This window comes from Bufo gargarizans, chromosome 2 (assembly GCF_014858855.1).
Source record: "Bufo gargarizans isolate SCDJY-AF-19 chromosome 2, ASM1485885v1, whole genome shotgun sequence".
NCBI lineage: Eukaryota > Metazoa > Chordata > Amphibia > Anura > Bufonidae > Bufo > Bufo gargarizans.
The window spans coordinates 520,555,658-520,582,852 of NC_058081.1; the positions used below are offsets into that span (position 1 = coordinate 520,555,658).

At 46.7% G+C, this 27,195-nt stretch overlaps 1 protein-coding gene across 1 annotated transcript in view; it reads right to left on the reverse strand.

Moving 5' to 3' along the window:
• The window catches only part of B4GALNT3 (beta-1,4-N-acetyl-galactosaminyltransferase 3), a 126,807-nt gene that overhangs the window by 46,466 nt on the left and 53,146 nt on the right, over window positions 1-27,195 (reverse strand). Inside the window, 4 exon segments of the mRNA XM_044281390.1 lie at window positions 3,176-3,254; window positions 5,256-5,323; window positions 5,907-6,007; window positions 8,768-8,858. Coding sequence (XP_044137325.1) covers window positions 3,176-3,254; window positions 5,256-5,323; window positions 5,907-6,007; window positions 8,768-8,858 — 339 coding nt within the window.

Genomic DNA, 27,195 nt, shown 5'->3' on the forward strand with positions numbered 1-27,195 from the left:
AGCTCAGGCGTTTTCACTGGACCAGGGATCATTTAAAATGGAGTGTGGCAAAATGGAAGACTGTTCTGTGGTCAGACGAGTCACGATTCAAAGTTCTTTTTGGAAATCTGGGACGCCATGTCATCCGGACCAAAGAGGACAAGGACAACCCAAGTTGTTATCAATGCTCAGTTCAGAAGCCTGCATCTCTGATGGTATGGGGTTGCATGAGTGTGTGTGGCATGGGCAGCTTGCATGTCTGGAAAGGCACCATCAATGCAGAAAAATATATTCAGGTTCTAGAACAACATATGCTCCCATCCAGACGTCATCTCTTTCAGGGAAGACCCTGCATTTTTCAGCAAGATAATGCCAGACCACATTCTGCATCAATCACAACATCATGGCTGCGTAGGAGAAGGATCCGGGTACTGAAATGGCCAGTCTGCAGTCCAGATCTTTCACCTATAGAGAACATTTGGCGCATCATAAAGAGGAAGGTGCAGCAAAGAAGGCCCAAGACGATTGAACAGTTAGAGGCCTGTATTAGACAAGAATGGGAGAGCATTCCTATTTCTAAACTTGGGAAACTGGTCTCCTCGGTCCCCAGACGTCTGTTGAGTGTTGTAAGAAGAAGGGGAGATGCCACACAGTGGTGAAAATGGCCTTGTCCCAACTTTTTGGGGATTTGTTGACACCATGAAATTCTGATTCAACATATTTTTCCCTTAAAATGGTACATTTTCTCAGTTTAAACTTTTGTTCCGTGATTTATGTTCTATTCTGAATAAAATATTAGAAGTTGGCACCTCCACATCATTGCATTCAGTTTTTATTCACGATTTGTATAGTGTCCCAACTTTTTTGGAATCCGGTTTGTATATAATTACTGTATTTTTCAGCCTTTATAAGACGCACTCCCCCCCCCCCCCCCCTTCCCAAATGTGGTGGGAGAATGGCTGTGCGTCTTATAAAGTGAATATTAGTGACCGCTTCCATTATGGGAACTCTGATTGGGGGGTCTGACAATGAGAGCTGATGGGGGGTCTGACAATGAGGGCTAATTTAAACGGAGTCTGTCACCACTATATGACCAAATACAGCACTTGTATCATCTCTAGGTCCGGCCGAGATCCCGCGCCTGCACAATGCTTCGCCGGCTGGCGCAGGCGCACTAGTTGAATTGATGCCGTACCCAAAATGGGCATTGCAGTGTGCTTGCCCCTGCACGGCGAAGCAGTGCGCAGGCGCGGGATCTCGGCCGGACCTAGAGATGATACAAGTGCTGTATTTGGTCATATAGTGGTGACAGACGGACTTAGGGATGATACAAGGGAATAGGAGGGCAGGCAAAGGCAGAGGCTGGGGAGGAGTAACGGTTAAAAAGGCAGAGCAGCCTGGGCACCTACACACTGAACGCTGCCCCTGGGCACTTGCGAGTGCTCATTTGCATATAAAATAAACGTTGTTTTTCCTGCTTCTGGATGTCTAAAGAATATAACAAAGGTACCATTAGAATAAAGTATAGGTGTGCTACAGCGCCATGTGAGTGCTGTATATGGTTATATAGTGGTGACAGACTCCCTTTAAGGTCTGATAGGGGTCTGAAATAAAGAGCTTATCTGAAGTCTGAAGGGGGTCTCACATTGAGGGCTGATCTGAGGTCTGATGGGGGTCTGAAATAAAGGGCTGATCTGAGGTCTGATGGGAGTCTGAAATAAGGGTCTGATATAAGGGCTGATGGGGTTCTGACATGGAGGGCTGATGGGGTTCTGACATGGAGGGCTGATGGGGTTCTGACATGGAGGGCTGATGGCGTTCTTACATGGAGGGCTGATATGGGGGTCTGATGTGATGTCCTAATATTTATGGGGGTCGGATCTGATATGAGGTCTGATGAAAAATATTTTTTTCTTATTCTCCTCTAAAACCTGGGGTGCATCTTATCATAAAGCGAAAAATATGCTATATATACACAAGATGTCCATGTCCAGGTTATACCAGCATGTTCCATATCACTACATACAAGAAGATGTATAACTTATACCAGCTGTAATTATATAAATATATAAAGAAGATGCCCAGGTTATACCAGCATGCTCCATATACAAGAAGATGTATAATGTATACCAGCTGTACATATATAATTATATACAGAAGATACCCAGGTTATACCAGCATGGTCCATATACAAGAAGATGTATAATGTATACCAGCTGTACATATATAATTATATACAGAAGATACCCAGGTTATACCAGCATGGTCCATATTACTATATACAAGAAGATGTATAACTTATACCGGCTGTACATACAGTATATAATTATATACAGAAGATGCCCAGGTTATACCAGCGTGCCCCATATCACTATATACAAGAAGATGTATAACTTATACCAGCTGTACATATACAATTATATACAGATGATACCCAGGTTATACCAGCATGCTCCATATCACTATATACATGAAGATGTATAACTTATACCAGCTGTACATATATAATTATATACAGAAGATGCCCAGGTTATATCAGCATGCTTCATATCACTATATACAAGAAGATGTATAACTTATACCAGCTGTACATATATAATTATATACAGGAGATGCCCAGGTTATACCAGCATGCTCCATATTACTATATACAAGAAGATGTATAACTTATACCAGCTGTACATATATAATTTTATACAGATGATACCCAGGTTATACCAGCATGCTCCTTATCCTTACACCATATATATGTACCACACATACACATAAATACACCACATACATGGTACACATACATAAATACACTATATACCACACACCCAACTAAGGAGCTAAACTATCAGCAGTGCGCAAAGCAATGCAAGGGAACATCTCCAGCTGCCCTGCTGCCGCCAGAGCACCGGATCGGGACTCAGCCAGTTCTCGGATCCAGTTGTAATTTTAACAATCGGATCTGGAAAACTCTTGGTAACTGGCTGAATCCCATTCCTGGGTGTGGGTCAAAAACACAGAACAGGAGCAGATCTTTCCAATATGCATGATTTCTGATTGGGCTTCACTACTGGTTTTGGCTCACAATAACTGATAGAAATAACTGATCAAATAACTGAAGTGTGAACTGGACCTATTACTACCTGTACCTATATAATTATACACCAGAAGGTTACAATGTAGTAATTTATATGGTAGGACTCACCGCCAATTCCACATGGTCTGTCCCTATGTCATCCTGTTTGTGTAACAGTTCAAAGTAATATCGCCTGGAGGCTGACAACCTGCAATATAAGGAGACATAAGGCAAAAAAATATGTATCTCTCTACCATTCAAGCAGGGTATGCCTGAGAGGTGGCAACCCCCGATTCCAAATTCTATAATCAGTACTTGGTAAGGGGCTCTCAGTACCCCCTCCTCGGATTATCCTGGGAATGATGACAGATCTTCTTCCCTCCCATGCAGTGCCCCAGTGGTAGAATGATGGGGAAAATGAGGTTCAGATGATTCACCTCAAGGGCAGTGGCGTACCGCCAATATAGGCAGACCACGCCGTTGCTATGGGGCCCGCAGCGCAGGGGGGCCCGGAGCGCAGGGAAGGCCCCGCCCCCTCTGTTTATTTTAGCCAGTACTAGTAGTACACTACACACACTGTGGCGCAGGCGCAGCGGGCCCGCTGCACTTGTCTTTGACTTTGATCGGTGGCCCCGCCCCCCTCCTGTCTTGTATTAACTTGCCTCATTGCATGAAGTTGATTCTCCCGGCCAGGCTGCAGGCGTGTTCTCTTTTCACACTGGCCAATCAGCACAAGTCAGCAGCACAAAGAGGCAGCTGCTGATTGGCCAGTGTTTGCAGGCAGCAGGAGCGGGCGCCGCTTAAACCCATTCATTCTCTGACCTGACCCTGCACCGAGCTCAGCCCCAGCCTGAAGGTCTGCCTGCCTGCCTGCCCGCCCACTCCTGACCGGACACGGAGTCCCGGACGGTGGTCACCTTCTATTGATTGGTTGGTGTGCCGTTTGTTGTTCTGTATGGGAACGGGAAGGGATAGATTAAGGCAGCATTGCCTGCCACTGCCAGGTAGCAAGAGAACTCATAGGGAGGGGGCTCATAGAGGACAGTCTGCTTTCCTCCTACTCTGTCCTGTATTAGCTCCCCCCCCCCCGAGTCCTCTATGAGCCCCCCAACCCCTAATGCCCCCCAAACTGCCCAGGGCTAGGGGAAGAGGAGTAGAAGGAAAGCACACTGTCCTGAGCATTTTGGGGGGCATTAAGGGTTTGGGGGGCTCATAGAGGACAATCTGCTTTCCTCCTATTCTGTCCTGTATGAGCCCCCCCCCTGAATCCTCTATGAGCCCCCCAAAATGCCCCCATTACCCCAAAATGCCCAGGGGGGGGGAGTAGGAGGAAAACACACTGTTCTGAGACTCCCCCCCCCCCAGTCCTCTATGAGCCTCCCAACCCCTAATGCCCCCATTACTCCAAAATGTCAAGGGGGGGGGGGGGGAGTAGGAGGAAAGCACACTGTCCTCTATGAGCCTCCACCCCCCCCTCCTGAGTCCTCTATGTGCCCCCCAAACCCTGATGCCCCCCAAAATGCCCAGGGGGGGAGAGGAGTAGAAGGAAAGCACACTGTCCTGAGCATTTTGGGGGGCTCATAGTGGACAGTGTGCTCTCCTACTCCTTCCCCCCCCCCCCCCGGGCATTTTGGGGGGCATTAGGGATTCTTTAATGGGGTGTGGCATGGGAGGAGCCAGGACAGGAGGTGGGATGGGCTAGGGGTGGGTAGTGGGCGGGGTTAAGGGGCCCAATTCAGATGCTTGCTATGGGGCCCAGTGATTTCTATGTACGCCCCTGCTCAAGGGTGAGGGTTGGGGTCAGTGTTGTCAAGCATCCAGAAATTTCTGGACAGTCCGTAAATATAGGTGACTTTTTTCCTGTGTCCATGAAAACAAAATAGATGTGCCTGTGATTTTTTTGAGGCTGGTGGACTAGATTATTTTGGTGGTAATTATCACCATTTTGCAGCTCATAGTAAATGCTGGTATATGGAGCTATAGACGTGTATTACTTATAATCTTTATTATTCATTATAGTTTTCCAATTTGTCCGTAAAAAATGTTGGCTGTCTGTCATTTGGGGATAGGTTGTCCAGAAAATAGGAAAATTCTGGTTGGGTGGGGTCAGTCTGACAGAGTTTCCCACGAGGGGGTCTTCTACTTCTACAGGATATCAAAGGGGGGGACTTGGGGTATTGGGGTAAAGGTGTTTTCCTTTGAGTCTTACCTGACTAGTGTGGAGATTTGACCTTGAAATTTCTCATACTCTCCCGGGGCAGTCCACTGCTTCCCTGCCTACAGTACAGAAAGAGAAAAACAGCTGAAATGTTGGGGACAGCAAAAAAAATAGAAAAATAAAACCACACATTAACTGGGGAATGAACAGAACACTTACCTGTTGACCTTCTACTTACTTGTTCTGTTGTAGATCTGCCAACTCCTGGGCTCCTCTTCTGTCAACCAAGATGGGTGCACTGCTTCTCAGACTACCTGATGCCCACTGTGCATTTGTAATGCTGGCCAATCCAAGAGTAGGACTGGACAGACAGGAAGTGTCTGGGAATACCAATCACAGTTTGAGAAGCAGGGTGGCCATCTTGGATGACAGGTGAGGAAACCAGGAATTGGCAGATCTGCACCTGAACAGGTAAAAAGGAGGTCAACAGGTAAGTGTTATGATTGTTTCCCAGTTAATGTGAAAGTTTGTTTTTTTGGGATCGGAGGTTCGCTTTACAACCTATAGAGCTGAGGGTTTGTTACAATTTAACCCAGTCCAGACAATCGTATGTAAAGCACAACATTTTCCTCCCTATATCCAGCCCTGCGTTTGTGTGTAGCGGACACCCTGTTTGGTGTATATAGAGGTGCTTCTCCATACCGGTCCTACTCTACACAGGAGCCGCAGCTTTGCCACCGACTGATCATCACTGAGCCAGAACTCTGAGTTGTCATCTGAAGATACCGCAAACTGGAATTCACCTACAGCAGTGACAATGAGAAAGAGGCACGTGTTACAAAATAACCTGCCGTACAACATAGGACTTTATAGACCATGTCAACCAAGGGCAAGCAATTACACCCATACGTGGGTTTCATCAAGCAAGTATTCTTTGAAAGAGGTACGGTACTGTGACCCTAGAACAACACTTCCTGTTCCTGGCCTTAACCCCTTCCTGACATGGCGATTTTCCGTTTTGTCTTTTTGTTTTCTTTACTCCCTGCTTCCCCGGAGCCATAACTATTTTATTTTTCTGTTCATATAGACAAAGGAGGGCTTGTTTTTGTGTGGAACATGTATTTTCTAATGGTATCATTTATTGCATAGGATTGTGGTGGGAAGTTAGGTGGCCAAATAAGAGGGGGGGGGGGGGGGGGACGACACAAAATTCTGCTACTGTTTTAAGGGTTTTACAGCATTCTCTACGCAGTAAAACTGACATGTCAACTTAAAGGGATTCTGTCACCTCTTTTTACCCTATAGAGATGCGGACATGCACGGCGAGATCGCCGCTAGCGTGTCCGCAATATACCTGTCCCATATATCTGAGTGGTTTTATTGAGTGTAAAAAATGATTTTATATATATGTAAATCAGCCTGGTAAGGAGCCCAAGGGGCTGCACTAACCGTTCTGGAGCCCAGCCACGTCCCCCTGTGAAGGAGCCCAGCACCGCCTGTGTCCAGGAATCTTCTCCTTGCTCACAAAGTCAGAGCGCTGTAATCTCACGATGCGCAAGCTCGCGCATGCGCAGTTCCTTCCCTGAGGCTGATGCCAGCACAGGGAAGGAACACTATGCCGGCACTGCGCATGCGCAAGCTCGGCATCGCTAGATTACGGTGATCTGACTTTGTGAGCAAGGAGGAGATTGCTGGTTACAGGCGGTGCTGGGCATCTTCACAGGGGGACGTGGCTGGGCTCCAGAACGGTTAATACAGCCCCTTGGGCTCCTTATCAGGCTGATTTACATATCTATAAAATCATTTTTTACACTCAATAAAACCACTCAGATATATGGGACAGGTATATTGCGGACACGCTAGCGGCGATCTCGCCGTGCATGTCCGCATCTCTATAGGGTAAAAAGAGGTGACAGAATCCCTTTAAGTTGACATGTCAGTTTTACTGCGTAGAGAATGCTGTAAAACCCTTAAAACAGTAGCAGAATTTTGTGAGAATGACCGCATCTCTATAGGGTAAAAAAGGTGACAGAATCCCTTTAATTCTCTGGGTTAGTACTATTACAGCAATACCATATTTATATATTTTTTACTGAAAAAAATAAAAGCTATGGAAAAGATTTTTCTTTGCAATGCCATACTCTGACCCCCATAACTAGCTGTATGAGGGCTTATTTTTTGCCGGGCGTTCTTAAGTTTTTCTTGATACCATATTTGAGTGTGTATGACTTTTCAGTCACTTTTTATGAAATTTGTTTGGAAGGTGAAGTGATGAAAAAACAGCAAATTGGAGATTTTTTTTCTCTATTACGGCATTCACTGTACAGGATAAACTGACATTCACCGATTACAGACGTTAGTTCCATTAGCTTGCTGTGTAAATCAGCAGGTACCCAGAGTGGGCACCATCTTTAAAAACCTCACATGCACAGTACACGTACGTTGCATGTTGGGAAAGGGTTAAGGGCTTTTTACACTGCCCGACACTTGGGCCATTTGTGGGAAAATAATGTTCATAGGAGCACCGGTTCCCAATAATTGACTTGTGTAATTGTGCGGCTGATCAACTGACAAACAAGAAACACTGGGTTTTCGGCTGGCTGCTCATCCTGCCCAAACATGGACCAGTGTAATAGCACATGTTAGGTAACCAATCATAATTCAATTTTTTAATTTGTAGGTATGAATTATTAAAGGGAGTCTGTCACGTACTTTAACTACCCGAAATGCCGATCAGAACATCGTAAGAGCCTTCTAAACATACCTTTAGGTCATTTGGGTGTTTATTCAATGTCCAGGAAAATAACTTTTATTCCTATAACAATTTACACCCAAGTGCCCAGCTCGGTGGGATTTCCTTTTCAAAGTGCCCAAGCCTGCTGCCCTTTCCATCTGTCTGCTCCTCCCCTAACCACACAAGGCTTCCTCCCCTCTCCCCTGACATCACGGCGATGCAGCTCCACTTTCTGGCTACTTTGCCTGGTCACAGCCATTTTATGGACAGGATCTCTGTAGTTAGCACAAAAGACTTGGCAAACAAAAGGGCATATCTTATGAAATATAGAAAATGTTGCATAATTTCAACAAATGCTATATTAGTAAGTACCATACAATCATCTTACAAATACACTGGTGAACAATAAACAGAAAGTGGACAACCCCTTTAAAAGAATTTCAAGGTCAAAATCATCAAATACTTCCAGGTTTGGCAAGAAGAATAAAGCTGTCCATACTCATTAGATGTATATCGGCTAAAGTTGTCAACCATCCAATATCTATGGGAGCTTCCTGACTTTACTCCGTGGAAGATAAGGATTGATGAATTTGGACTTCAACTGTTCAGTTCTTTTGTCCTCAGAAATAAGCCTCTGCCAAAGGATTGCTTACTCAGCCGAGCCAAGCATTCTTCTGTATGAGGAGATTGGGAGTAATGCTCATTTGGCGGACAGCTACTTTATATATTTGCCCAGCCTATGGATGTATTAGTGACTCAAGAGGGGCAATGACAAGTCATAACATCTAGTGATGATCAAGCAATCTAATAATTCTAGGGGTGTACTTACCATCTGAAGCTGGGTGGAGGTAACCAAAGATGCGGAGTCCATAGTTGGTCCATTGTGGAGTTATTGCAAGTTTATTGACTGTTGTGCGAATCTGATAAAACAGGAAGATCATAAATATCCTGACTTCAAAAGGAATCTCACTTAAAAATCTACACCTAGACAGTGTTGGACTGGGGTTTCTTGGCCCCACCAGAGGATATTATTCTTGAGGCCTAACCTCCTGACTAGACCCACTGGAGGATCCTCTGGTACTGTGGTGTGCCAGTCCGACCCTGCACCTAGATATGCACATCAGCACACCAGTCAAATAACCAGGGTGCATTAACAAAAATCAACGTAGCTGAGGATTCTTACTCATACTTCATCCTATTGTAATGTATCTCTAAAAACATTATCATGGATGAAAGCTTTCAAGTCAAGATTTCTAGTGAGTATGCATTTTGTGTAAGAGGTTCTTTTGCATAGCTCATACTTCATGAAACCCATTCCTTATACACAAGCATGGCTGATGCCTTTCACATAAATAAATGATGCTCATAACCCATACATGATGGAAAAGATCCCAAAAAACACAAGCAAGACTGACACATTTCAGTTCAAAGATTCTTACCCATAAAGTATACTTAATGTGGATCCATTTTAGGTTCCTACTCATACCTGGCTGAGACCTTTCACATCGAAGATTCTTGGCATAGCTAATACTTATTCAAAGGATCCATTTTAATAACTCTTAAATTGTAAGCCTTAGCTATTATTTATATTCAAGAACTTAAAACAGCCAAAATTATGCTGAAAATAGCATTTTAGTACATATATCTGATGAGAATCAATATTTTGCGTTCTGTGCTCCATTTTATCCTTAGTTTTAAATCAGTTTTAATCTTTGATTTTGTCACTTTTTTTTTCACAGCAGCTACTTTTAGGGCACACTGATGCCAGCCTGCCTAAGCACTCTATGGGTAGTAAACACGCCTTGATTTTCACCACACCTACAACTCCTATCATTCATATCTACACAAAGAGAATGGAATGTTCAAATCACAATTGACTGTAGCCCTTGAGAATAAAACTTTGAGGTTAAAGTCAAAATTGCACAATGTCAGCTGTCCAACCCAGGTACACTTAATCATAGTCAAGCATCTATGTTTATAGCATATCTTGTACAGGGGAGCAGATACAACCTGATAAGTCACAATATACAGTATAGGCACAACGCTCACCTACTCATTGTTTGGAATGCATGGAGGTGCTTGGAAGACAGAACCAAAGGTAAATCCAAAAAAGAGGAACAAATTCCAGCTTCCTAATAAAAACTATGAAACTCCCACACTTTTATCTACGCGTTTCGTATTAAAACATTAAAATCCTTACTCATGACAAGTGCAAGTGTATATAAGCCACATTGATATAGCGACTGCCTCCAATCAGAAATGAGGAACAGCATATCAGGTGTTGTCAATATCAGGATAAGATACAAAAAGTGGAGTGCATTCTCTATTTTTTCTTCTTTTTTTTTCCCCTCCCTTTTTCCTTTTTTTTTTCTCCTGGCTCCCTCTCATTCATTTCTTTTAAAAAGTAAGAAAAAACACAAGAAACAAAAGATACTCATTCCAAATCAAACATATTGCAAAGTTAAATGATGTTCCCTATTTAGGCCAGTAGGGGCACAAACATCCAAACTGTTTCTCTGCTCTGCAGTTTCCGCTTGTGATCGCCCCCTCGAGCTGGTGCTGTAACCCTTTCTATTCCCTGTGCTGTAAGCATGCAAATATCTCCTTTGTGAGCCATTACAAAATGTAAGATTGCCGCTGATATGTTTCTGGTTTTGTAGTGTGGAATGTCCAAAATTATGTTTTCGTATCCTGGTTTTTATTGCATTTGTTGTGCAACACACATACTGCACAGAGCTTTCCCCGCATGTTATCAGATAGACTGCACAGTCAGTGTTGCAATTAATATATTGCTTAATTTGATACGGTTTATGATTCACCTTAGAAACAACTATCTGGGTAACCATCACATAGTTGCAACATATGTATCTATCCTGGCCACATTTGAAGATTCCTTTGTGTCGTAACCAGACCGGTTTGGGGTCATGGAAAAGACTAGGTCTAATTTTTTGTTGCAGTGTTAGGGGCCCTGCGTGCTACACACGTTATATCCATGTCCGCAATTGTACTCCAATCATCATCAAATTTTAGTACTGATAGATGCTTTCTCACTATAGCACATATTTGGGTATATTCCTTACTATAGTTGGTAATAAAAGTTACACTATTGTCAAAAGCATCAGGAAATATTAGTGTCCTGCGATTCAAAGCCCAGACTTTCGCTCTATTGATAGCGTGCGGTGAATAATTCCTCACCCGCAACCTGGCAGAGATTATTTCACTCTCCAGGTTAAAGGAAAGACTGTCTGAGCAATTTCATCTGGCTCTGACCATCTCTCCCCTAGAAATGCGCTGGGTGACAGGAATCCGCAAGGAGAGTAGTATTTCCTGCGGTCTCTTTTCTGAAGGTACTAGTATTTACAAGATGTTTGTCAGAGTTCCCTTTTAAACACAAATCCAAGAATTAAATTGACTGAGAATCATAATGAATGGTGAAGGAGAGAGAGTGACTATTGTTATTAAAAAATAATCCAAAAGGGGGGGTATGGCTACTATGTCTCCAGACCAGACAAACAGCAGGTCATCGACATAGCGGCCATATCGCCTAATGCACCCCGAATAAAGATTGGTGTCTGCAAACAGGCACTGACTCTCCCACCATGCCATATACGGTAAATATTGGCTATGGAGGGCGAGAATTTCGTCCCCATAGACACGCTAGATACCTGCAAGTAGTAGATCCATGTGTATTTAGAACACCATTCAAAACCATCAAAGGATTGCAAAACAAATCCAGTGTCCTGCAGGTAACCTGGTATGTGTGGAGGCAGTGGTTGCAGCAGGCTGTCCACCCACTCCAAGAATCTCTCAGAGTAAGAACCTATGCCCGCCACAATCGGTCTCATGGGAGGGGGAAACCCCATTTGTGGATCTTGGGGAGTGAATGAAAAATAGGGGTAACAGGATACTCCACGTACGGTAAATGTAATCACGTTCTTTTTGATTGAGAATGCCCAATGTCACTCCTTTGCGCAAAAGATTCAATAAAAGAGGCTGATAACGAGGGGCAGGGTTACCACTGAGGGGGCAATATACATTTGTTATCCTCCAGCATTAGCATGTTCTGGGATTTGTAGATAAATTTATCCAGGATAACAACTGCCCCTCCTTATCAGCCTCCTTTATAACAATATCCTGCATCGACATACCGTAAGCTCCTTCAAAGCAATACGTTCCTTATATGAAAGATTATTATTATTATATCTATTTCTATCTGATACAGTTGCTGTTCTAATTGTCTCATTCAGTTTGCATAGATCCTTTTTTACCAGGTCTTGGAAACGATCCAGAGCCAACGATCTAAACTGTAAAAATCCCGATTCTAAGTTCTGAATGATGATAATTAGTGTCGAGCGAACCCGAACTGTAAAGTTGGGGTCCGTACCGAACCCGGACCCTAACCTGAACTTTGCCGGAAAAGTTTGGGTTCGAGTTCGGTGTTCTGGCATTTAATAAAGACTTTGAAAGGCTGCAGGGCAGCTAATCCACAAGCTTTTAAACTGTGGGCACTTAGAAGCCATCACAGCCATGAATAGTAATGGCATGGCTGTGATTGGCCGGTGCATCATGTGACCCAGCCTATATACAAGCTGGATCACGTGTAGCACCTCCCATCAGCTCTGAGTAGTGCAGGGACAGGAAGCAGGCAGCTGAAGCGAGGGAGAGTGTTCGGAATCTGGCTATTTGTTTTGTGGGTGACATATAATGATTTTTTTGTGGGTGCAATACACCAGCTTTGCACCCCTGACACAGAAATATAATAATTAATCTGGCTGTTAATTCGGTGGGTGACCTATAGTAATGTTTTGTGGGTGCAATGCACCATTTTTGTACCCCTGACACAAAAATATAATAGTTTATTTGTCTGTTAGTTCAGTGGGTGACATATTCCCATTTTTGTTGTGAGGTACACCTGCACTGCATACGTGACAGGGAAATTAATATAGTTAATCTGACTGTTAGTTCGGTGGGTGATATGTACCCATTTCTGGTGTGAGGTACACCTGCACTGCATATGTGACAGGGAAATTAATCTAGTTAATCTGACTGTTAGTTCGGCCGGTGACATATTCCCATTTTTGGTGTGTGGTACACCTGCACTGCATATGCGACAGGGAAAATAATATAGTTAATCTGACTGTTAGTTCAGTGGGTGACATATTCCCATTTTTGGTGTGAGGTACACCTGCACTGCATACGTGACAGGGAAATTAATATAGTTAATCTGACTGTTAGTTCGGTGGGTGATATGTACCCATTTCTGGTGTGAGGTACACCTGCACTGCATATGTGACAGGGAAATTAATCTAGTTAATCTGACTGTTAGTTCGGCCGGTGACATATTCCCATTTTTGGTGTGTGGTACACCTGCACTGCATATGCGACAGGGAAAATAATATAGTTAATCTGACTGTTAGTTCAGTGGGTGACATATTCCCATTTTTGGTGTGAGGTACACCTGCACTGCATACGTGACAGGGAAATTAATATAGTTAATCTGACTGTTAGTTCGGTGGGTGATATGTACCCATTTCTGGTGTGAGGTACACCTGCACTGCATATGTGACAGGGAAATTAATCTAGTTAATCTGACTGTTAGTTCGGCCGGTGACATATTCCCATTTTTGGTGTGTGGTACACCTGCACTGCATATGCGACAGGGAAAATAATATAGTTAATCTGACTGTTAGTTCAGTGGGTGACATATTCCCATTTTTGGTGTGAGGTACACCTGCACTGCATACGTGACAGGGAAATTAATATAGTTAATCTGACTGTTAGTTCGGTGGGTGATATGTACCCATTTCTGGTGTGAGGTACACCTGCACTGCATATGTGACAGGGAAATTAATCTAGTTAATCTGACTGTTAGTTCGGCCGGTGACATATTCCCATTTTTGGTGTGTGGTACACCTGCACTGCATATGCGACAGGGAAAATAATATAGTTAATCTGACTGTTAGTTCAGTGGGTGACATATTCCCATTTTTGGTGTGAGGTACACTTGCACTGCATACGTGACAGGGAAATTAATATAGTTAATCTGACTGTTAGTTCGGTGGGTGATATGTACCCATTTCTGGTGTGAGGTACACCTGCACTGCATATGTGACAGGGAAATTAATCTAGTTAATCTGACTGTTAGTTCGGCCGGTGACATATTCCCATTTTTGGTGTGTGGTACACCTGCACTGCATATGCGACAGGGAAAATAATATAGTTAATCTGACTGTTAGTTCAGTGGGTGACATATTCCCATTTTTGGTGTGAGGTACACCTGCACTGCATACGTGACAGGGAAATTAATATAGTTAATCTGACTGTTAGTTCGGTGGGTGATATGTACCCATTTCTGGTGTGAGGTACACCTGCACTGCATATGTGACAGGGAAATTAATCTAGTTAATCTGACTGTTAGTTCGGCCGGTGACATATTCCCATTTTTGGTGTGTGGTACACCTGCACTGCATATGCGACAGGGAAAATAATATAGTTAATCTGACTGTTAGTTCAGTGGGTGACATATTCCCATTTTTGGTGTGAGGTACACCTGCACTGCATACGTGACAGGGAAATTAATATAGTTAATCTGACTGTTAGTTCGGTGGGTGATATATACCCATTTCTGGTGTGAGGTACACCTGCACTGCATATGTGACAGGGAAATTAATCTAGTTAATCTGACTGTTAGTTCGGCTGGTGACATATTCCCATTTTTGGTGTGTGGTACACCTGCACTGCATATGTGACAGGGAAATTAATATAGTTGATTCGTCTGTTAGTTCGGTGGGTGACATATTCCCATTTTTGGTGTGAGGTACACCTGCACTGCATATGTGACAGGGAAATTAATATAGTTAATCTGTCTGTTAGTTCGGGGGGTGACCTCAAAGAATGAGGAGAGCATCAAATAAGGGATGTGGCCCTGGTCGTGGTACTGGTGGAGCTCCTGTTGCAGGGAGAGGACATGGTCCATCTGTGCGAGCTACATGCCCAAATGAAACACTTTCTTCAGGTGCACGTAGGCGACAGAACGTTCAGCGTCATTTTGTAGGCCCGAATACCGGTGTACGAATGGTGAGGCCAGAACAAGTAGAGGCGGTAGTAGATTGGATGGCTGACAGTGCCTCCAGTTCCTTCACATTGTCTCCTACCCGGTCCCCTGCTGAAACCTCAGAGTTGGCACCTGTAGCCCATGGGCATCTGTCTTTCACCTCACCCCTTTGCAAATCAGCCAAGCAGTTTGAGCCCCAAGTCATGCAGCAGTCTTTTATGCTTTTTGATGACTCTGCTGGTGGGGTTTCCGTGGGCCATCCACCTAGCCCTGCCCCAGAAGTGGAAGAGATTGAGTGCACTGATGCCCAACCACTTATGTTTCAGGATGTGGACATGGGAGGACCACCGCAGCACGTCTCTGATATGATGACGAAACACAGGTGCCAACTTCTACAGCTTTCTGTTGTGTGCAGACCGGCAAGGAGGGAAGGGGTGAAGAGTGGGTGAAAGATGATGTGGAGGATGATGAGCTCCTAGACCCCACATGGAATCAAGGTCATGTTAGTGACGTGTGCAGTTCTGAGGAAGAGCTGGAGGTTACACAGCGCCAGCCGCACAGCAAAAGAGGGAGCAGGGTGCAAAAGCAGAGTGGCCGTCAGCCAGCCAGTATGCCTGCTACTGCCCACCGCACCCAGGGACTGAGCACACCAAAGCCAGCTCCAACAAGTTCCCTGGCATGGCAGATCTTCAGAAAATGTGCTGACGACAAGACCCGAGTAGTTTGCACGCTGTGCAATCAGGGCCTGAAGCTAGGCATAAATGTTCTAAACATGAGCACTACCTGCATGGTCAGGGCATCTAAATTCAAAGCACGAATCCACGCTGCAGTGGAGTACACATTTGAAAAACCACAAAAGATCTCAGGCTCCTCTTGCTCCCTCTTCTGCTGCAATCTCGGCCTCTTCCTCCCCCTCTGGAGTGACAGTGGCACCTGCCCCCCCCCCCCCCCGTAAACAGAGGATGTGGCAGCAACACCACCACCTCTACCACAGTCACCCAGCATGTCCACACTGTCCCATAGAAGTGTTCAGCTGACCCCCCTACCCACCCGTGATCCCTGGCTCTGAATGCCAGCATTAAAAATTCCTGGCCTTTGAAATGCTGTCATTCTGTTTGGTGGAGACAGAGACTTATGGCGGTGGCTGTTCCACAGTACATGTTTCCAAGCCGCCACTACTTTTCCAGGCAAGCCATCCCTGCCTTGCACAACCAAGTGGCGGACAAGATCAGGTGTGCACAGCGCAACGCCATCTGTGGCAAGGTCCTCATAACTACCAATACGTGGACCAGTAAGCACGCGCAGGGACATTATATCTCCCTAACTGCACACTGGGTAAATGCAGTGGCGGCTGGGCCTGAGCCAGATAGCAGTTTGGTGCAACAGACCGATGAGTGGTTGGTGCCGCTGAGCCTCAAGCCTGGCCTGGTGGTGTGCGATAACAGGTGAAATCACATAGCAGCTCTGGGGCTAGCCGATTTGGCGCACATCCCTTGCCTGGCGCATGTGCTGAATTTGGTGGTGCAGAGTATTATAGTAGTTATATTCTTTTACATAGAAGCAGTATTGTAGTAGTTATATTCTTGTACCTAGGAGGCAGTATTGTAGTAGTTATATTCTTGTACCTAGGAGGCTGTTCTTGTAATTCCCATTGAAGTGAAAGGATGATTCTGGGAGTTGTTGTTTTTGTATAGCTGGAGTGCTGAAGATTGCCGAAGCTGACTGCAGCTACATAGATCTACAGTCATGGCCAAAAGTTTTGAGAATGACACAAATATTAGTTTTCACAAAGCTTGCTGCTAAACTGCTTTTAGATCTTTGTTTCAGTTGTTTCTGTGATGTAGTGAAATATAATTACACACACTTCATACGTTTCAAAGGCTTTTATCGACAATTACATGACATTTATACAAAGAGTCAGTATTTGCAGTGTTGGCCCTTCTTTTTCAGGACCTCTGCAATTCGACTGGACATGCTCTCAATCAACTTCTGGGCCAATTCCTGACTGATAGCAACCCATTCTTTCATAATCACTTCTTGGAGTTTGTCAGAATTAGTGGGTTTTTGTTTGTCCACCCGCCTCTTGAGGATTGACCACAAGTTCTCAATGGGATTAAGATCTGGGGAGTTTCCAGGCCATGGACCCAAAATGTCAATGTTTTGGTCCCCGAGCCACTTAGTTATCACTTTTGCCTTATGGCACGGTGCTCCATCGTGCTGGAAAATGCATTGTTCTTCACCAAACTGTGGTTGGATTGTTGGAAGAAATTGCTGTTGGAGGGTGTTTTGGTGCCATTCTTTATTCATGGCTGTGTTTTTGGGCAAAATTGTGAGTGAGCCCACTCCCTTGGATGAGAAGCAACCCCACACATGAATGGTCTCAGAATGCTTTACTGTTGGCATAACACAGGACTGATGGTAGCGCTCACCTTTTCTTCTCCGGACAAGCCTTTTTCTTGATGCCCCAAACAATCGGAAAGAGGCTTCATCGGAGAATATGACTTTGCCCCAGTCCTCAGCAGTCCATTCACCATATTTTCTGCAGAAGATCAATCTGTCCCTGATGTTTTTTTGGGGAAAGAAGTGGCTTCTTTGCTGCTCTTCTTGACACCAGGCCATCTTCCAAAAGTCTTCGCCTCACTGTGCGTGCAGATGTGCTCACGCCTGCCTGCTGCCATTCCTGAGCAAGCTCTGCACTGGTGGCACTCCGATCCCGCAGCTGAATCCTCTTTAGGAGACGATCCTGGCGCTTGCTGGACTTTCTTGGACGCCCTGAAGCCTTCTTAACAAGAATTGAACCTCTTTCCTTGAAGTTCTTGGTGATCCTATAAATTGTTGATTGAGGTGCAATCTTAGTAGCCACAATATCCTTGCCTGTGAAGCTATTTTTATGCAACGCAATGATGGCTGCACGCGTTTCTTTGCAGGTCACCATGGTTAACAATGGAAGAACAATGATTTCAAGCATCACCCTCCTTTTAACAGGTCAAGCCTGCCATTTTAACCCAATTAGCCTGACATAATGATCTCCAGCCTTGTGCTCGTCAACATTCTCACCTGAGTTAACAAGACGATTACTGAAATGATCTCAGCAGGTCCTTTAATGACAGCAATGAAATGCAGTGGAAAGGTTTTTATGGGATTAAGTTAATTTTCATGGCAAAGAAGGACTATGAAATTCATCTGATCACTCTTCATAACATTATGGAGTATATGCAAATTGCTATTATAAAAACTTAAGCAGCAACTTTTCCAATTTCCAATCTTTATGTAATTCTCAAAACTTTTGGCCACAACTGTAGTCTCATTCTAGAGGACCTGGCATTAGCCAAACAGCCTGCTGACAGATTCTCCTACAGATTACAGCTGATCATTTGGGTGCTTTAGCAATAGGACACCTTCTCATTAGTTTATCATCAAGGAAACAGAGAATTCCAAAGTGGACATTAACTACCAGTTGGAAGGTAAGGAGGGGTGACTTCCTAGCGCTTCTCTATATAAAGATAACTGATAGCAGACATGGCTTGGTTAGTACTATACGCATCTCTATGAAATGTGATCTATGAGCAAAGCAAAAAATACACAGAATGGGGCAATTTACTAATAAAATGTGCCTAGTAAACCTAGGAGGCAGTATTATAACCGTTATATTCTCGTACATAGGAGGTAGTACAAACCGGATTCCCAAAAAGTTGGGACACTATACAAATCGTGAATAAAAACTGAATGCAATAATGTGGAGATGGCAAATGTCAATATTTTATTTGTAATAGAACGTAGATAGCAGATCAAACGTTTAATCTGAGTAAATGTATCATTTTAAAGGAAAAATACGTTGATTCAAATTTTCACGGTGTCAACAAATCCCAGAAAAGTTGGGACAAGTAGCAATAAGAGGCTGGAAAAAGTAAATTTGATAACGAAGAGCTGGAAGACCAATTAACACTAATTAGGTCAATTGGCAACATGATTGGGTATAAAAAGAGCCTCTCAGAGTGGCAGTGTCTCTCAGAAGCCAAGATGGGTAGAGGATCACCAATTCCCACAATGTTGCGCAGAAAGATAGTGGAGCAATATCAGAAAGGTGTTACCCAGCCAAAAATTGCAAAGACTTTGCATCTATCATCATCAACTGTGCATAACATCATCCGAAGATTCAGAGAATCTGGAACAATCTCTGTGCGTAAGGGTCAAGGCCGTAAAACCATACTGGATGCCCGTGATCTCCGGGCCCTTAAACGACACTACACCACAAACAGAAATGCTACTGTAAAGGAAATCACAGAATGGGCTCAGGAATACTTCCAGAAACCATTGTCAGTGAACACAATCCACCGTGTCATCCGCCGTTGCCAGCTGAAACTCTACAGTGCAAAGAAGAAGCCATTTCTAAGCAAGATCCACAAGCTCAGGCGTTTTCACTGGGCCATAGATCATTTAAAATGGAGTGTGGCAAAATAGAAGACTGTTCTGTGGTCAGACGAGTCACGATTCAAAGTTCTTTATGGAAATCTGGGACGCCATGTCATCCGGACCAAAGAGGACAAGGACAACCCAAGTTGTTATCAACGCTCAGTTCAGAAGCCTGCATCTCTGATGGTATGGGGTTGCACGAGTGCGTGTGGCATGGGCAGCTTGCATGTCTGAAAAGTCACCATCAATGCAGAAAAACGAGATTTTTGTATAACTTACCAGTAAAATCTCTTTCTCGCTCTTTCCTTGGGGGACACAGAAGACCTTGGGTATAGCTCATCTCCCTAGGAGGCGTGACACTAAGTAAGAACTGTTAGTCTCTCTCTCCAGGCTGAGGGTATAGCTGTGGAGGAGGGGCTGTCAGTTGCGTGTCCAAGTAGTGAAAACAAGGCAAAGTCCAAAAGTGGAACCAACAAGCCAACTACCCAACGGGTAAAACAAACCCGGAAACCGTGCAGAGAAGAACAAAGAATGGGTGGGTGCTGTGTCCCCCAAGGAAAGAGCGAGAAAGAGATTTTACTGGTAAGTTATACAAAAATCTCGTTTTCTCGCCCAGTTTCCTTGGGGGACACAGAAGACCTTGGGACGTTCAATAGCAGTCCAAGAAGGGAGGGACCACAGCACCAAGGCGAAGCACCCGAAGGCATCAAGAAACCGCCGCCTGCAGACCAGGCGGCCCAAGGCAGCAGACGCTGAAGCCCGAGTACGCACCCTGTAGAACCTGGTAAGGTGTGCAAGGAAGAAGTGACCGCCTTGCACAAATGCATGGCCGAAGCCTAATGCCTCTGACCCAGGAGGAACCGACAGCTCTGGTGAAATGAACGGTGACACCAAAAGCAGAACCCTGCCCTTGGTGCGGCAACCACAGCAATAGCCACTCTGAGAAGAGGAGGAAAGCCACCCTGGATGCCGTCAACCTTTCGCGCGGACCTCCTGGAACCCAAGAGGCCGAACGTAGACAAGAGTCGGAGATCTCCAAGTAAAAAACTGCAAGGTCCAAACAACGTCCAAACCGGTGAAGTGTCCGTTCCCGGGGGTGGGAAGGGGAGGACGACTGCCTCGACGAAATGAAAGACAAACACCACCTTCAGAAGGAAGGAAGAGACGGAATGGAGAACAGCCCTGTCCTGGGGAAAGACAAAAGGCTCGGAACAAGAAGGGCCGCCACTCAGGCACCCGCCAGAGACACGATGGCTACAGAAACACAACCGTACAGGACAGAAGGAGTAGAGAGAACCACTGTAACGGCTCCAAGCGAAAGATTGGAGCGCCAAGAGCCCAGTATGTAGGTCCCAGGGCGGTACCGGAGGGCAGCACAAAGGAACCCAAGAGCCGCTCCACGGAAGAAGGTCCAGACAGGCCCAGAGGGCCGGGGAACGCTGAAAGAAGAAGGGCAGCGCTGACACCTGATACTTCAAGCGACAGAGTCCCAGTCCCAGTTCCAGGCCGGACTGGAGAAAAACAGAACCATGGAGAGAGAAAGGAAGAGCGGGGGAACGCCCAGCTTCCCACAGAACCCCAGGTAAAAACCTAAGTCCTCCAACAGATCCTGGACGAAACACGGCCAGGAGCGAACACTAGCGAGCCCACTAGAGTCGCCTGGGCAAGAGGGTGAAAACCCAATGATCAGGCGCAGACCAGTAACACGGGTAGAACGGTCGGTAGAACTGGTCCCGCCGGCCCCCGAGCAAGTTGTCCCGGATCCACCCTGAGTGGGGGAGCAGAAGGACAAACGGACAGGAACCGAAGGGTCCGTCCAGCAACCGCCAGATGCCAGGACAAGACAGGCTAAAACCCAAGCCGATGCAGTCACCACAGGAAGACGGACTACAGTCCCGGTGTGGGAGATCTGAAGACAATCTTGGCAAAAGGCAGTCCTCCCAAGCTACCGAGAAGGTAAGTCCATAGCAGAAACATTGCCTAGAATTGAAAACAAAAAAACAAAAACGCAATCTGCACCCAGCGGGAGGACAGAACGCCGTAGACCCGGTAACTAGGTACACAGCTAGTACAACCAGTGTGGACAAGGGGGACTCAAAGGGAACACCAGTACCATCCACATGAACAACCACGCTCTCCCCGAGGGAAGGGCAGTGAAGGAACAGCCTCTGAAGCGCGGCCGGAACAGAAGCCACATCGGAGTGATCTGTACCGAGTGGGAGCCAAACCGACCGGCGAGAAAAGGCGGTCGAGACAGAGGCCGGCATAGGAGTGGGCAACAGAGAAGCCATAGAACAGCTCAAAAGCAGCACACCGCTACACTGAGACACCCGGTCCACCGCCTTGAATACCCTGAAGAACTCAAGGCGGAGGTCCTCCGGACCTGGGTAGGCGAGCACCCAAGAGAAGTTGGGTGACCTTCCCAAGAAGAGCAGCCCGAACCTGGTAGCAGATCAGACTGAAGCACCGAGGGCGCCAACCGGAAAGAATCATACCACACTGCACCCGAAGAGGAGGAAAAGGTACTAGGCGAGGGGACCGTAGTCCTGCCAGAGCCAACATAAAATGCGAAGGGCGCTGCAGACAGCACTCTCGACCATGTGACCACTAGCGCAGGGAAACAATGCCGCGGAAGGACGAATGGGTACGTATCTAGGAACCACGAACACTCCCCGGGCGGAAGGGCCAACGAAATGAGTGAGTACCACCCAGCTCGGTGCAGTAGCAAGCAGCAGAGCCCGTCTACTTAAATATAAGGTATTCATTTGTTGCTTATTGGACAACACCTTAGGCTCACACAGGTGGACAGAATGATCTCCTTAGAGAATAGTGCAAGGCTTGCTGCAAACACCGTCTCCCAAGAGAAAAAGTATGTCGCAGGGGGAAAGGAGGCATACGTACGAGTAGCCCCGTAAGCAGTGAGAAGGCTAACCCACCTACGGGACGAGAAGGCATACACGGCCCAAACAACGCACAAGAACGTCCGCTCACTGCAAAAATATCACTCAGCGAAGAAGGCCAGCCACAGAGTCCCACAGTATCTACGGAAGTGCAACTGAAAAGGAGTTATGCACAAGACTAGTAAGGTATGCGATAGAACGCAAACTGACCTCCTCGAAAGGGGGGGACATGTACCTGGCAAACTGCAGTCAGCAAGAGTGCAAGGGCCCGCCCCAAAAAGGGGGTGATGCCCAAGGTCGTAACTACGTCAGAGAAGTAGGGCATACCCTACTTCGCCCAGAAGGGCGCCATGCACATGGCCACACAGTATCCAGCAGGAACGCAGGAGGTCCACCTAGTGAAAGGGGGGTCATGCACAGGGCTATCCTAGCATTAAGTGAGTGTGCAACAATTCACCCAACACCGAAATTTTGTGAGAGTGCAACTACTCCACCAATGAAGGGGGAACATGAGCAAGTCCAGCACAGCACATACAAGGACAGCCTTGAATCCCGTGAGCGTGCAAAATTCCGCCCATGGAATGAGGGGTGGTCACGCACAAGGCCAGCACCGCATCCAATGGGAACACAAGCGTTCCACCCATGTTAGAAGGCCATGCTCAAGGCCAGCAATGTATCCGGTGAGAGTGTAGTATGCCGCCCAGAACACGAAGGGTGGGGGGGGGCCATGCACATGGCCAGCATCGCATTCAGGGAGAGTGCGAGCAGCCGGTGAAAATGTGCGTATGTCACCTAAAGGAGGCATGCCCATGGCCGGCAGCGAATCCAGTGAGAGTGCGTACACCGCCCACGGAAGAGGGGTCATGCATATGGCCGGCAGCGGATCCAGAGAGAGTGCAAGCACCCCGCCATGCATAGGGTTCATGCACCTGGCCAACAACGTACCGGCGAGAGAACAACCACCGACCGAGGGAGTGTATGTATGCCGCCACCAGGGAAGGAGGCATGCCCAAGGCCGGCAGTGAATCCAATGAGAGTGCATCATACCGCCTATGGAAGGTGGTCATGCACATGGCTGGCAGTGAATCCAGTGAGAGTGCCGAATGCCGTCCACAGAAGGGAGTCATGCCTATGGCAGGCAGCGAATCCAGAGACAGTGCGGCGTTCCGCCTAAGGAAGGGGGTCGTGCACATGGCCAGCACCGAATCCGATGAGAGTGCAATATTCCGCCTAAGAAGGGGGTCATGCACATGATCGGCAACGAATCCAGTGAGAGTGTAGCGTTCCGCCTATGGAAGGGGTCACGCACATGGCCGGCAACGAATTGCCGTGTTCCACCTATGGAAGGTGGTCGTGCACATGGCCAGCACCGTATCCGGAGAAACTGCAGTAGGCCGCCAATGAAAGGGCGATCATGCACAAGGCCAACCCGCAGTTAAGGAGAGTGCAGTATCCCGCCAGGAGAAGGGTCCTGCACATGGCAGGCACCCTACAGAAAAGGCCGCATGCACTGACCAGCGCCGTAGCGCGGAGAGGGCAAAAAAACCGCCTAGAAGGGGAAATGACCCTGGTAGCGCCGCAGCCGGGGAGCGCGACACCATGCCACCTATGGAAGGGGGGCATGTATACAGGCAGCACTCTGAGATGAGGCTGCAGTGTCCTGCGCAGCCCACAAGTCATATTAATAAATAATTTAATTTCTTTTTTTTTTTTTTTTTTTTTTTGTTTAATTTATTTATTATAACCCAGCCTCACTGAGGCAGAAAGCCACACAGGCCCATCGGAAGCCGGCCTGTACCCAAGGGGTTAACAGGGATCCGGCCTGGGGGCGGCACTGCGATCCTCTGGGGGCGGGGGAACCTCCAGGCGGGAAGATTCGCGCCCGGAGAAGTTCCAGCCCCCTCCAACAGAGGCCCGAATTTTGCGGCCTAGCAGGCCGTGAAGCCGGGGTCTAAATTTTTAGCGGCGCCCGGCTGACCGGGGCCGCACAGTATTTAAAGTACCGGCCGGGCCTACGGAGCGGCACATACCGGCCGCGGGTGCCCACCCCGCGGGCCGGAAGAGCTGGGGACCCGGATAGAGTGGGATCGCTGCCGCGAAGTGTCGCCCAGGAGGGGAACAACATTTTGCGGCGCCCGGCCGACCGGAATGTTCCGACGGTCGGCCGGGGGCTGTTGAGGCATAGCGCTCATTTGTAGGCCGCGGTGCCCACCCGCTGTCGGAAGCGATGACCCGGCAGCCATTTCACCCCTGGAGCGGGCCCTTGGCCTAGAACAGCGCTCCATATGGCCGGCAGCCACAACCACCTTGCCCTTGGACCGGTGCCCGTGATGGGTCAGGGGCAGCAAGGCGCGGGCCCTCTGGCCCTGAAGCAGTGGCCGGTAAGAGGGAGGGGGACCCTGAGACCGGGTCTGTGAGGGTGGGAGGCCTGCATAACCCCTACGTCAGGGGCAGCTAGGTGCGAACCTCTGCAGCTCCCCAGGCATTCTTCTTGTCAGGGAGAAGGGTGCCAATGTCCTATGGAGGGGAGGAGAGGGAGCAGAATGTCGCCCTGTGGCAGCCAGGGGCCAGCCTAGGACTAGCAGGGACAAAAGGGTCCAGAGGCCCTGTCAGTATGGGGGTCAGGCACGCAGGAGACCGGGGTGGGGGGGGGGACGTAGGGCTGGAGAAGCCAATCTCTCACCACAGCCGTCTTCACCCTCGGTCCGTTCCAGCAGGGTCGCCCCTTCAGCTACTGGCACCGTAGTGGCAGGACGCTGGAAGAGGGACTTGGCGTGCGGGCGACCCTTGCGCTGGCGGGATGTAGGGGAGCTGGGCTGCCCTGATCCACCTTGCCTTCTGTGGGGGAGGCAGCAGTGCGGATGACCGGCACTGGCGCAGCTCGACCCCGGGAGAAACAGAGAGGTCTAGTGCGTCTCTGTTGTCCCTGATGTTCTGGAACAAAAAGAAAAGAAAAAAGTAAAAATCTAAAATTAAAACAAGAAGAAAACAGCCCTGCAGTAGCAGGGAGTGTCTTGCCTCCTTGGACACTAAGCTAAAAACTGACAGTCTCTCTCTCCAGGCTGAGGGTATAGCTGTGGAGGAGGGGCTAACAGTTCTTACTTAGTGTCACGCCTCCTAGGGAGATGAGCTATACCCAAGGTCTTCTGTGTCCCCCAAGGAAACTGGGCGAGAAAATATATTCAGGTTCTAGAACAACATATGCTCCCATCCAGACGTCATCTCTTTCAGGGAAGACCCTGCATTTTTCAACAAGATAAGTCCAGACCACATTCTGCATCAATCACAACATCATGGCTGCGTAGGAGAAGGATCCGGGTACTGAAATGGCCAGTCTGCAGTCCAGATCTTTCACCTATAGAGAACATTTGGCACATCATAAAGAGGAAGGTGCAACAAAGAAGGCCCAAGACGATTGAACAGTTAGAGGCCTGTATTAGACAAAAATGGGAGAGTATTCCTATTTCTAAACTTGGGGAACTGGTCTCCTCGGTCCCCAGACGTCTTTTGGAGTGTTGTAAGAAGAAGGGGAGATGCCACACAGTGGTGAAAATGGCCTTGTCCCAACTTTTTGGGGATTTGTTGACACCATGAAATTCTGATTCAACATATTTTTCCCTTAAAATGGTACATTTTCTCAGTTTAAACTTTTGTTCTGTGATTTATGTTCTATTCTGAATAAAATATTAGAAGTTGCCATCTCCACATCATTGCATTCAGTTTTTATTCACGATTTGTATAGTGTCCCAACTTTTTGGGAATCCGGTTTGTATTATAGTCATTATATTCTTGTACATAGGGGCAGTATTATAGTATTTATATTCTATTATATAGGGGCAGTACTATAGTAGTTATATTGTCGTACATAGGAGGCAGTATTAGGCTAGGTCTACATGACGACATTTGTCGCGCGACATTTTGTTGCACCAATGTCGCGCAACAATTTTTATAATGTCAGTCTATGGTGTCGCACTGCAACGACTGCGACGCAACAGTCACAGAAAATTCATTCAAAATAGATTTTTCTGCGATTGTGGCGTCGCAGTCGCAGCATGTCACATGTTGCAGTGCGACACCATAGACTGCCATTATAAAAATTGTTGCGCGACATTGGTGCAACAAAATGTTGCGCGACAAATGTTGCAGTGTAGTTGTGCCCTATCTGTCGCGTGACTTATTGTCACAGGACAATTGTCGTCGTGTAGACCTAGCCTTATAGTCATTATATTCTTGTATATAGGGGCAGTATTATAATAGTTATATTCTTGTACATGGGAGCAGTATTATAGTAGTTATAATCTTCTATATCAGGCAGTATTATAGTAGTTATATTCTTGTACATAGGAGGCAGTATTATATAAGTTATATTCTTGTACAAGGGAGCAGGATTATAGTAGGTATATTCTTGTATATAGGAGGCTGTATTAAATTCCCTGTATTTAATGGAGGCCAGTGTGGCACCAGCAGTGGCAGTATTTAGTGTAGGGTCCTAAAGAGATCGCCTTGCTGGTGGTGCACAGGCACAAATAATTTTTTTACAAAATGTTTTTGCCAAGAATATCACATTTATAATGTGCCATTAGCATTGGTACATTTCTATAGTAATATAACAAAGACAGGTGCACTCTGCGGTCTTACTAAGCCCTCAAACTGTTATTAAAATTGAGAGATTAGCCAACATGTCCTACGTGAGGACATGTCTGAGCCTTAGCACCATGCCAAGGTTTCTCAAGTAGCTCGGGACCTAACGCTAAACCTACCTGGGTCTTGTGGGCAATACCAGGAGCCAGTGATCGAATTACAGGAGCGCAAGGTCCGACTCAGGTAAGTTTAGCGTTAGGTCCCGAGCTACTTGAGAAACCTTGGCGCAGTGCTCGGGCTCAGACATGT